At 41.0% G+C, this 13048-nt stretch overlaps 1 protein-coding gene across 1 annotated transcript in view; it reads right to left on the bottom strand.

Annotated features, from left to right (window-relative positions):
- The window catches only part of LOC146960768 (B-cell receptor CD22-like), a 64592-nt gene extending 52016 nt beyond the window's left edge, over positions 1–12576 (bottom strand). Inside the window, exons 1-2 of the mRNA XM_085772066.1 lie at positions 12264–12576; positions 11831–12094 (exon numbers count right to left, since the gene is read on the bottom strand). Coding sequence (XP_085628192.1) covers positions 11831–12094; positions 12264–12363 — 364 coding nt within the window. The 5' untranslated portion in view covers positions 12364–12576. The remainder of the gene's footprint in view (positions 1–11830; positions 12095–12263) is intronic.
- Positions 12577–13048: the final 472 nt, after the last annotated feature.

The following is a 13048-nucleotide window of genomic DNA, read 5'->3' as shown; positions in this document are numbered from 1 at the left end:
CTGACAGCAGAAGAACATTCTTGAAGAATATAGATCGAGCATTAGCTGAGGAGTAGAACATGTAAACAGCAGGTTTAATGGTGTGAAATGGTTGAGAAGAGCCTCAGTAGTTTAGGATACGTGTAAAACAATGTGTTCAACATGACCAAAATGGGGAAATGTGTATTTTCAGTTTAAATAGCTAAAGAACAAAATTAACAGCAACGAGTCCATTAACTACAACAGGAAGATAGAGAGGTACATACAAAACAGTCAGACAACTGTAGGAAAAGTGTGTGTGTGTGTGTGTGTGTGTGTGTCTGTGTGTGTGTGTGTGTGTGTGTGTGTGTGTGAGTGAGTGAGGAAGATATACAAAAAGTTCTGACCTGACAACTGTATGAAATGTGTGTGTGTTGGACGTGTGTGTCTGTTTGTGTATGGTTAGTGTGTGTCCATTTGTGTGTGTGTTTGTTGTGTGTGCATGTGTGTCTGTTTGTGTGTAATTGTGTAAATTGTGTATGTGTTTGGTAAGTGGTTGTATGTTTGTTGGGTGTGTGTGTGTGTGTGTGTGTGTTTGTGTGTGTGTGGTAGTTAGTGTGTGTTCATTTGTGTGTGTGTGTGTGTGTGTGTGTTGGATGTGTGTGTATGGTGAGTGTGTGTCCATTTGTGTGTGTGCGTGTGTGTGTGTGTGTGTGTGTGTATGGTGTGTGTGTGTGTGTGTGTGTGTGTGTGTGTGTGCGTAGTAGTTAGTGTGTGTCCATTTGTGTGTGTGTGTTGGATGTGTATGCATGGTGAGTGTGTGTCCATTTGTGTGTGTGTGTGTGTGTGTGTGTGTGTGTGTTGGATGTGTGTGTATGGTGAGTGTGTGTCCATTTGTGTGTGTGTGTGTGTGTGTCCATTTGTGTGTGTGTATGTGTGTGTTGGATGTGTGTGTGTGTGTGTGTGTGTGTGTGTGTGTGTGTGGTAGTTAGTGTGTGTCCATTTGTGTGTGTGTGTATATGACCGACAGACAGTCAGACAGAGAGAATGTGTGCGTTGCCATGGTGACGTTGCCATGGTGAGGTTACCATGGTGACGTTGCCATGGTGAGGTTACCATGGTGAGGTTGCCATGTTGAGGTTACCATGTAACTGTTGGCTGGTGGCTTTAAGGTATGGTGGCAGCTTTAACCATAGGCTTTAACTGCTCTGTGACACCCTCAAACAGATCTAATGTACGACAAATCTGTACTTAGTACGAGCAAAAGGTTTACATTTTCCGAACCATAAGACCTTGCTGAACGCGTCCGTGTCACTCTGGTGTTTCTAGAGTAAAAATTGTTGATTGTGTCGCAGGTTGGAAACTTTGGGACGTTTAGAAAATCAGCGCCTACTTTTGAATGGGAGTCAATGAGAGGAGAGAGGGAAATGGCTGCACTCGGAGGCTCCCAGTTTAAATTGTGTTCGTCTCTCTGGTTTTTTGAGCACATGAAGAGATCAAGGATGAGCTTGTCTACAAGCATGCCCGAAATTATGTGTGTAGAGTGTAATCTGTGGCCGTGCTGACAGGATAGAGAGAAAAATGTGAGAGGATTTTTAGACCCTCTGTCACTCTACCAACTGCCAACGTCCGAACATTCCGTCCCATTGACTTTCATGTTAAATCTGAATTTTGTCAGAAATTTTAATGATTTTAAAACTATACATATATCTGAAACTGTTGAAGATATCAATAAGCTGAGATATAGCTGAATAGTTGAAAGGTTTGTGAACAGTTTAAAAGTTGAATGAAGTCTGTAGCTGAAAGTATGCTGAAGCTATTAGAGGCTGAATGAAGCAGAAGATTTGAAGAGTTTGAAGACTGTTTCAATTCATTTCCTATGAGAGAAAAATTGCAGAAAAAGTTAAATATTTTAAAAAGTATAAATAGTATGAAAGAGAAAAATAATAGCAATATTGTCCTAAAAAAGCTGCACGTTTTGATATATGAATTGTTGAAATAGCACAAAGTATGAAGAAGGAGTTAAACGCAGAAAAAGGGTGAAAGAAGTAAGAATAATAACTAGAAAAAGATAGCATTTCCTGCAGAAAATGCGTGTGAATGCTGAAAGCAGCTGAACGCTGTTGCTGAAGCAATGCTGAATCAGCTGAAGAAATTGTTGAATCAATGCTAAATTAGTTGACGAAACTGCTAAAGCAATGTTGAAAAGACTAATGCTAGAGTAGAGTAGAGTAGAGAGTAGAGGAATACTTTATTCATCCCTAGGAGGGAAAAAGCTGAAACATATAACTTGTAGTGTGAGATGAATGCCTTTTTAAAGGTAAAAAGCAGTAGAAATGCTAAAGAGAGAAGAAAACATTGAAATTCTGCATGTTTAAATGTAATGGTTAAATAGTTGAAATCTGCAGCTAACCTAACAGGAAGGACAACTGATGAACCAGCACTAACATAGCCGAAGCAATGGCTGAGAATATATTTAAAAGTAGAAGATGTGAGACTTTGTATGAAATGGCTGGAAATTACTTGAATTGTCAAAGAAGAGTTTGAAAAATTCCTGAATTAGGAAAAAAGTTAATGCCTACTGAAATACATTGTAAACTGACAGCAGAAGAACATTGTTGAAGAATATAGATCATTAGCATTAGCTGAGAAGTAGAACATGTAAACAGCGGGTTTAATGGTGTGAAATGGTTGAGAAGAGCCTCAGTAGTTTAGGATACGTGTAAAACAATGTGTTCAACATGACCAAAATGGGGAAATGTGTATTTTCAGTTTAAATAGCTAAAGAACAAAATTAACAGCAACGAGTCCATTAACTACAACAGGAAGATAGAGAGGTACATACAAAACAGTCAGACAACTGTAGGAAAAGTGTGTGTGTGTGTGTGTGTGTGTGTGTGTGTGTGTGTGTGTGTGTGTGAGGAAGATATACATAAAGTTCTGACCTGACAACTGTATGAAATGTGTGTGTGTTGGACGTGTGTGTCTGTTTGTGTATGGTTAGTGTGTGTCCATTTGTGTGTGTGTTTGTTGTGTGTGCATGTTTGTCTGTTTGTGTGTAATTGTGTAAATTGTGTATGTGTTTGGTAAGTGGTTGTATGTTTGTTGGGTGTGTGTGTGTGTGTGTGTGTGTGTGTGTTTGTGTGTGTGTGGTAGTTAGTGTGTGTCCATTTGTGTGTGTGTGTGTGTTGGATGTGTGTGTATGGTGAGTGTGTGTCCATTTGTGTGTGTGTGTCCATTTGTGTGTGTGCGTGTGTGTGTATGGTGTGTGTGTGTGTGTGTGTAGTAGTAGTTAGTGTGTGTCCATTTGTGTGTGTGTGTTGGATGTGTATGCATGGTGAGTGTGTGTCCATTTGTGTGTGTGTTGGATGTGTGTGTATGGTGAGTGTGTGTCCATTTGTGTGTGTGTGTGTGTGTGTGTGTGTGTGTGTGTGTGTGTGTGTGTGTCCATTTGTGTGTGTGTGTGTGTGTGTTGGATGTGTGTGTGTGTGTGTGTGTGGTAGTTAGTGTGTGTCCATTTGTGTGTGTGTGTGTGTGTATGACCGACAGACAGTCAGACAGAGAGAATGTGTGTGCGTTGCCATGGTGACGTTGCCATGGTGAGGTTACCATGGTGAGGTTACCATGTTGAGGTTACCATGTAACTGTTGGCTGGTGGCTTTAAGGTATGGTGGCAGCTTTAACCATAGGCTTTAACTGCTCTGTGACACCCTCAAACAGATCTAATGTACGACAAATCTGTACTTAGTACGAGCAAAAGGTTTACATTTTCCGAACCATAAGACCTTGCTGAACGCGTCCATGTCACTTTGGTGTTTCTAGAGTAAAAATTGTTGATTGGGTCGCAGGTTGGAAACTTTGGGACGTTTAGAAAATCAGCGCCTACTTTTGAATGGGAGTCAATGAGAGGAAGGGAGGGAACTGGCCACACTCAGAGGCTCCCAGTTTAAATTGTGTTTGTCTCTCTGGTTTTTTGAGCACATGAAAAGATCGAGGATGAGCTTGTCTACAAACATGCCCGAAATTATGTGTGTAGAGTGTAATCTGTGGCCGTGCTGACAGGATAGAGAGAAAAATGTGAGAGGATTTTTAGACCCTCTGTCACTCTACCAACTGCCAACGTCCGAACATTCCGTCCCATTGACTTTCATGTTAAATCTGAATTTTGTCAGAAATTTTAATGATTTTAAAACTATACATATATCTGAAACTGTTGAAGATATCAATAAGCTGAGATATAGCTGAATAGTTGAAAGGTTTGTGAACAGTTTAAAAGTTGAATGAAGTCTGTAGCTGAAAGTATGCTGAAGCTATTAGAGGCTGAATGAAGCAGAAGATTTGAAGAGTTTGAAGACTGTTTCAATTCATTTCCTATGAGAGAAAAATTGCAGAAAAAGTTAAATATTTTAAAAAGTATAAATAGTATGAAAGAGAAAAATAATAGCATAAATGTCCTGAAAAAGCTGCACGTTTTGATATATGAATTGTTGAAATAGCACAAAGTATGAAGGAGCAGAAAACTGCTGAAAAAGGGAAGAAGAAGTAAGAATAATAATAATAATAATAATAATAAGTATAAAGATTTGAATAACAATAGTGTGAATGCTTCCAGCATTCACACTAATAATAATAAGTATAAAGATTTGAATAACAATAGTGTGAATGCTTCCAGCATTCACACTAATTATAGCTGCTGCGCAGCAATGGGTCGGGTCCGGGCTACTTTTGGGCATATTTGGATTTTTAAACTTAGAGGCTTGCTGTGATGCTACCATTAGGACAATTGTCTTGTATTTAGTGTTGAGGACAATTGACATTTTGATCTGTCATCATCATCATCACCCTTGCTGGGTCTCGAACTCACAACCTCTGACACCAAGAACCAGCTCCTAACTCGCTGAGCTAATTGGCTGGTGATGAGACCTGCTGTGTAGCTTCATTTATCCACTCAGGTGAGTCAGTGCCCGGGCAGCTGTTGTGAACGCAGATTTCAAAAATGGTCAAAAAGTCAGAAATTCTGTTATCTAAACAAAAATCTGTTAATACATAAATTGCAAAAGAGCTTGAGGACATGTGACATTTTGATCTGTCATCATCATCACCCTTGTTGGGTCTCGAACTCACAATCTCTGACACCAAGAACCAGCTCTTAACTCACTGAGCTAATTGGCTGGTAGTGAGACCTGCTGTGTAGCTTCATTTATCCACTCAGGTGAGTCAGTGCCCGGGCAGCTGTTGTGATGAAATGGTCAAAAGTCAGAAATTCAGTCATCTAAACAAAAATCTGATAATACATAAATTGCATCTTGACAGCATGGAAATGTTGGTGATTTGTTTTTAATGATAAGTGTTTTGCTTCATAAGAGAAAATCTGATGTTTAAAAATTCCACACTCACATTGATTGCAGTTGTTCCCATGACAGCAGAATTCAAAATGTTCTCAAAAATTCAGTTTTTGAATTAAAATTCTGATATTTGCTAAACTTCATCAACCATGACTCCAGAATATTGTCATTTTTTTTCAGGATGTTTGAAAATGTATTTAGCAAGAATTTGATGGTATATGTTTACAGTACTGTTTACAGTCAAACGTTTTCATGCACTGTAGGCTCAATTTTTGCTTAATCAAAAATCCGAGAAACAAGTTTTGTGGAGGACAGTCTGGAGATGCTCTGTAGCAAGTTTGGTGACAATTGAGCAAAAATTGTGGGAGGAGATACATTTTAAAAGTTTTACAGTTATTGAAAAAAACAGAGTGATGGACTTCATAATTTGTAATAAGTTTAAGTGGACAAAAGTTTCAGCAGTATTGAGGCTACATTGTGGTGAAGTTTCAACACTGTAGCATCTACCGTTGGTTTGGTAGGAATTTTTAAAGTTTTTAAATTTAAACGCTTATTGTGCCCCCCCTAGGAGGGGGGGGCACATGTCCTTGGAGTTGAGTGAATCTGGCATGGGACTGAACCTTTGTGCAAAGTTTGGTGAGTTTTCGCCCATGGGAAGTATGACTTCCTTGGAAGAAGAAAGAAAGAAGAAGAAGAAGAAGAATTCCTAGGAATACAATAGTGTCCTGGCAGCTGCGCTGCCCGGACCCTAAAGAAGAAGAAGAATTCCTAGGAATACAATAGTGTCCTGGCAGCTGCGCTGCCCGGACCCTAACTAAACTAGAAAAGTACAAACACAGAGACAAATAAAGATTCTCAGTCGTCAATGACTTGAACCAAACTGATAAATATTCCAGAATGCCGCAGCGAGGGTTTTGACAGGAGTTAGGAAGAGAGAGCTTCTCTCCACAGGCTTCCTGTAGGATTTAAAATAGACTTCAAAATCCTTCTGCCGACTTCTAAGGCTCTTAATGATAAAGCTCCATCCTATCTGAAAGAACTAATCATTCCTTACTGTCCTACCAGAGCACCAGGGGCGCCGGGAGTGGGGGTGCGGCAGGGGCTGCAGCACCCCCTGGTGGCGAAAGTTGAAAAATTGCGATGACAATAAAATGATAGATTATAAATATTTGTGGTTGCTGTTTCTGTTCCACAACATTGTAGTCATAGTCAAGTCATACTTGAGATTAACCACTTTTTGTTAACAATTGTGTCCCCACCACAAAATTAACTTAACATTATCCTAATGAAGAATGACGAAAAAACGTTGATAAACTATAGGCAGCCGAAGCAGTGCACGGCGTGAAGCTTCTGCCGGAGCCAACTCGCAACAATATAGCTTTGATTAGGCTACAGTAGTTCTCAGACTCTATCTGTCATCTCCCCCTTTGGAGAAAGAGGAGTTTTCAAGCTGCACCGTGGGGAGGGGGGCTGATGGGCAGGGAGGAGGTCGATTGTACCGGATAAGACAGCACCCGATATGTTTGGGTGCAACAAAGTCACTGTTAACAAAATCAATATCTAATCTAATCTGTCCCTTCAAAATAAAGTTTGTAACGTGTGTTTGGAGCAGCTGCTGACAGATGTGCAGCTGACAGTGACAGTTTCCTCACCTGGGTCCTCCCTCCCTCACGTCTTAACGACGGGACAAAGTCTCTTGGACATTTAAGCCTATATTCTGTGTTTTTCCTCTCTTTAACCGTCTCATTTCAGTTTTCGCAGGTTGGAAATCATCTGGTGCACCTGCTGTTTCTCTGGCGCTTGCTCACTCACTCACTCACTCTCGATGCGCATATGTTATTAAAAATAAAAATAAAAAGGAAAAAACACAGATGCGCAAATTGAAATGACCTACTGTAGTGAATGTAGTCTAACAATTCAGTGACCACAGCTGATCACCAGCTTGTCGTGCCCCACCTGTCACGTCTGAACACAACTACGGGCTTCTTTTTTTTTTTTTTCCGCGGTCCGGTGCAGAATTAATAAAAACAAATAGGTTTGCTCGTCAGTCCGACCGCATGGGGTCCAGGGTCTAGGCTTCAACACTGGTCGGACCTGGTCGGGTATTTGGAGCCAGAACCGGTCCACTATAGACCAGAGTCTGTTTGAGAACGGCAGCCTACTGTCTGGGAGACGTTGTCAGGTGCGGTGTTACGGTGCGGCAGGGGGGGATTCTGTACCTACCCCCCCCCCCGCCGCCGCGGCCGCACCCCCTGGCGAAAACGTCTTCCTGCGCGCCTGCAGAGCACTCCGCTCCCAGAACGCAGCTCTGTTAGTGACTCCCAGTATCTCTAGAAACAGACTGGGAGGTAGAGCCTTCAGTTACCGGGCTCCTTTACTGTGGAACCAGCTCTCTCCATGGGTCAAAGAGGCAGACACTCTAACTACATTTAAGTCTAGACTTAAGACCTTCCTTTATGACAGGGCTTTTAGTTAGGGCTGGTTCAGGTAGCTCTGAACCATTTTATAGCTATGTTGCTATCCACCACTTTATTTTCCCATGATCCATTGCGTCACACCACAACGGAAGTCGGTTTTAGTAGCATTCTAGCGAGCGGCTAACTGGTAGCGTTAGCCACCGGTGTAGGTACCAAATGTGGGGGCTCCGGGCTGCCAGAACCATTTTGACTAAATCTGATGTTTGTTAAGTCTATAAAACTAATTATTGAACAAACATTACTATTTCTGTGTGCACGTTTTTGTAATTAGTCATGGTTGTCGTAGTTGTTAGCTTTGCTGCTGCTGCTGACAGCTAACAGCAGCAGCAAAGCTAACAGCAGGACGTCAGCTGTTAAAACCCTCCCGTTGTCGGACACGACATGAAACTACTCCAGTTAGCTCAGTCATGTTGGAACTCAGATATCCGCTGGAGAAAATATTTTTTTCATGGGCCGTTTATTGAGTTATTGTTTATTGACACTGCTAACGGCTAACAGCTAACGGTTAGCCCAGCTAATCTAAAATGTTTGTTCAACAATTTGTTTTATAGACTTGATAAACATCAGAGTAGTCACAACGGTGATATAGTGACGTGAAAATGTGACATAAAGCTAAAACCTTGTCCGTATTGTTCTCATTAAAATTAGGTGATGATTATAAATAAAGTCATCACGGCCAATGTCGATCAACCAGTCTATGCTATCAACAATACAGTAACGGTGGAATGGAGTGTCAAGGCGACACCCAGCGTCATTCTCCGGAAAGTGGTGGCTTAAACTGCTGGGGGACACATCTGGTTACACAGAGCCCGCTCCTCTCTCCTCTCCTCTCCTCTCCCCTCCTCTCCTCTCCTCTCCTCTCAGTAAATTTTTGAACTGTCATTTTCTGTTGGGTAACACTTTATTTTAAGGGGTCCTTGTTCCTGTGTATCTACCTAATTAATTACAGTGTAATTACCTATGTAATCGTATGTAATAACATGTACCTACATTGTAAATACATAGTGTATTTTGGTGTACTTACAGGTCCTTGTTACACTTGTAATAAGAAATGCTTGTTACAATACTTTGTCAAAGTGGCCTCTCTCTTTGGGGAAGGGGTACATCTGCAAGAAAAATGGGTGAAACCACAACCCATGTTGCCTGGGCAAACTTTTCCATCAATCTCCCTCCTGCCTCATGAGTCTTGGAACATGTATGCTGTTACACAACTTAGTATATGTAACAGTTGTGTTAATACACCGTTGTTACTCTTTGATATAGTGGAATGAGCACATTAAAATAAAGTGTACCTGCTGGGATACCTCAGTTCTTACACATTAACTACAATAATCAGTGTCTTCGATAGTGTACCACGTGTGCTGTTACACAACATAGTCTATGTAACAGTTGTGTTAGTACACACTTGTTACTCTTTGATACAGTGAAATAAGCACATTAAAATAAAGTGTACCTGGCATACCTCAACTCTTATAAATGAACTGCGATAACCAGTGTCTTTGGTCTTTGGTCTTGTACCACTTGTGCTGTTTCACAACTTAGTGTATGTAACAGTTATGTTAGTACACCTTTGTTACTCTTTGATACAGTGGAATGAGCACATTAAAATAAAGTGTACCTGGGTCGGGATACCTCAACTCTTATAAATTAACTGCGATAATCAGTGTCTTCAGTCTTGTACCACTTGTGCTGTTACAGAACTTAGTATATGTAACAATTGTGTTAGTACACACTTGTTACTCTTTGATACATTGGAATAAGCACATTGAAATAAAGTGTACCTGCTACATACTTACATGTTACATCATGCAGAAACTCTAAACTGCTGTTGACCTTGGTACTCAGGTATTTTTACATAAACCAATAACTAGAACAGCATTTTTTCAGAAAATGAGACAATGCTGGATAACTCAATTCATATGGAACCAAAAACATCATCAGCAATCTGTATGCATTTCAGTGTTCCTTTATTGTGCGTTTTGAACAATATTGTTATCACATCTGCCCAACTTGTGTTATGCTGTGCAGCAATTTCCCTGCATGGAACTGCATCGAACATAAATTGAAAAATAGGCAAGTAGAGTAATTTCACTGTAAATTGACACAGCCCTGTTGTTCAAGCTCACCACATGTAGCCCATAGTTAAAAGAAGACTGTACTGCGTGGGCCGATGCAAAGCTAGACAGTCAGTCAACGAAACGTATAGGCTAGAAGCTCCCCAAAAAACCACAAGGCTTGAGCTTTTCCTGTCCTTTAATGAAGTCCTCTATTTCACCTCGTAAAACTGAAATTATCACAGAAACACAATTTACTTACAGTACTTACAGTAGCATTGCATGAATACACTTCAATTAGCATCCAGATTGACAAAATGAAAAGACTTAGCATAGACTGAAAGCTAGCAAGGTATATTTACCGAAAACATAACTAATCATGTCTTAATTACAAAAATGCACAATCATGTAACACTATTGACATATTATACTCACAGATAGACATTCCCCAAGGCAAAAGCGTCCGACAATATTATTTAGCAGTCTGTTTAGCCGTCTGTGCTCACTTTTACACCCGAGCATTAGAACTGAGCATGCAGCAGGAAAAACACAACATAGCTGGACTTGACGAGCCGAGCGCTCACTTCGACGCAGTTTCTCTGAACCAAAGAGAAGACCACTCACTCGGACACGGTTTCTTTGAACCAAAGCACATATACTTTTTAAACCTGCTTAATTATCAACTCATGAACTCTAATTTAACATTTTAACTTTTTTAACCCTCAAAGACAGCACAAAGACACTGGTTATTGCAGTTAATTTGTAAGAGTTGAGGTATCCCGACCCAGGTACACTTTATTTTAATGTGCTTATTTCACTGTATCAAAGAGTAAAAAGTGTGTTCTAACACAACTGTTACATAGACTATGTTGTGTAACAGCACATGTGGTACACTATCGAAGACACTGATTATTGCAGTTAATGTGTAAGAACTGAGGTATCCCAGCAGGTACACTTTATTTTAATGTGCTCATTCCACTGTATCAAAGAGTAACAAAGGTGTATTAACACAGCTGTTACATATACTAAGTTGTGAAACAGCATACATGTTCCAAGACTCGAGAGGCAGGAGGGAGATTGATGGAAAAGTTTGCCCAGGCAACATGGGTTGTGGTTTCACCCATTTTTCTTGCAGATGTACCCCTTCCCCAAAGAGAGAGGCCACTTTGACAAAGTATTGTAACAAGCATTTCTTATTACAAGTGTAACAAGGACATGTAAGTACACCAAAATACACTATGTATTTACAATGTAGGTACATGTTATTACATACAGTTACATAGGTAATTACACTGTAATTAATTAGGTAGATACACAGGTACAAGGACCCCTTAAAATAAAGTGTTACCTTCTGTTGTAATTTGTAGTTTGGTCTTAGTGTCTCTGTGTTTCCGCAGATCCACCGGAGCTCCATCTCTCTGCACCAGCCGCCGCCTGCATCGCCCCCCTCCCACCCTTTCCCCTGCTGTTAGACCGGCCTGCCCTCCCTTCCCATGGACCAGTCTGCCACCCAGTCCTCCCATGGAGCTGGCCAGCTCTCCCTGCCCCTGCCCCTACAAGAAGCTGCCTTCATCAACTCCTGCTAACATTTCCATGTTTCCCACATGCTGTGTCATAAACTATAAACTGTTTTCTTGTCTGTAACAACATCCATTGCACGTGTGTCCGTCCTGGGTGAGGGATCCCTCCTCTGTTGCTCACCCTGAGGTTTCTCCTGGTTCCTGTTAAAAGGGTTTTCTATGGAGTTTTTCCTCAGTGGATGTGAGGGTCTAAGGGCAGAGGATGTTGTTATGATGCCATGTAAAGCCCTTTGAGACAAACTGTTTGTAAAAATGGGCTATAGCTACAAATAAAATTGCCTTGCCTTGCCTTGCCTTTCTTACACAGGACGTCTATAAACAGAGACGTTGTGTTTGGCAGCATAAGACATGTTGTGTCTGGAAAACATTGTTCTGGTTACTATTCAGCTTCATATAGGTTTAAAATAAACTCTCACATTTGACATCAATAGATAAACGTGTTGATTTCCATCCCATCTCATTCTTAGCTGCACAATAATACTGTCCAGAGTCAGAGGACTGGATGGAGCTGAAGACAAAATGTGGTTGATCACTGAAATGTTGCCATGTTTTTTCATTCAGCCTGTACCAGGTGAGTTTAGCTGCTGGGTTAGCATCACTGCTACAGGTCAGAGTCACTGAACTGCCCTCCACTATCTCAGCAGAGGGACTCACTGACACAGAGGGAAGCTTTGGAGCATCTGGAGGAGGAAACATGAGGAGAAGTCAACTTTAACTGTCTTTTCACAGTAGAAGTGAATATGATGTAGTTGATAGTTTATACAGAGGTTGATCCAGTATGAGACATAAACTGTGTAGTGGAAGGTTTTAGTTTGACATTGTATTAGTGACACTGTGGAGTAAACTCACACACTGGAGGAGAGCGGTGATCCTCACGTCCTTTAAGAGCACAGGAATATCTGTTGGTATCATTAACAGAGACTCTGATGGAAAATGTTTCCTCCTCCATCTTCTGTTCGTTCTTGTACCAGACAAATGAACGACCATCAGCTGCATTACAACACTTCAGCTCTACCTGGTCTGATGATCTTTCCACCAGCACCTGGAGGTCTGGACATGTGAAGAAAGAACAGACATGAACTAAACTAGAAAAGTACAAACACAGAGACAAATAAAGATTCTCAGTCGTCAATGACTCGAACCAAACTGATAAATATTCCAGTGAAACTGTTACCTGTGACAGACAAAGTCACTCCAGGTTCACCTGTGTATCCTGCATAGTTAGTTATGAGTCTGAACCTGTAAACAGCTGAGTCGCTCTCTCTCAGGTCTCTGATTGTCAGAGTGCAGCGTTTCTTCTCATCACAGTGATTCTCCACACGACCTGTGTAGTCTGAGTCTGTTGTCAGATCCACAGCATCATCATTACCTCCCTTAGTGAACCAGTATGTTTTCTGAACTGTAGTATAATAGCTGTATGGGTGACTGTATGTGCAGCTCATTTCCACTGTTGATCCTTTAGAGGCACAGATGTGAGTGTCAGTGTAAGTCACTCCCCAGTCACCCCAGATAAATTCTCCATAACAACCCTGTATCACTGTAACACAGAGCACAGCAGAAACCACAGTCAGACTCAGAACAACACAGTGAAGTTTTATGGAGCTTATTCAACATGTAAACCTGCTACATGACTA

Source organism: Trachurus japonicus, unplaced genomic scaffold (assembly GCF_045865225.1).
Source record: "Trachurus japonicus isolate A0001 unplaced genomic scaffold, Traja_1.0 AP030010.1".
NCBI lineage: Eukaryota > Metazoa > Chordata > Actinopteri > Carangiformes > Carangidae > Trachurus > Trachurus japonicus.
This window is presented reverse-complemented; position numbering and strand designations above follow the sequence as displayed.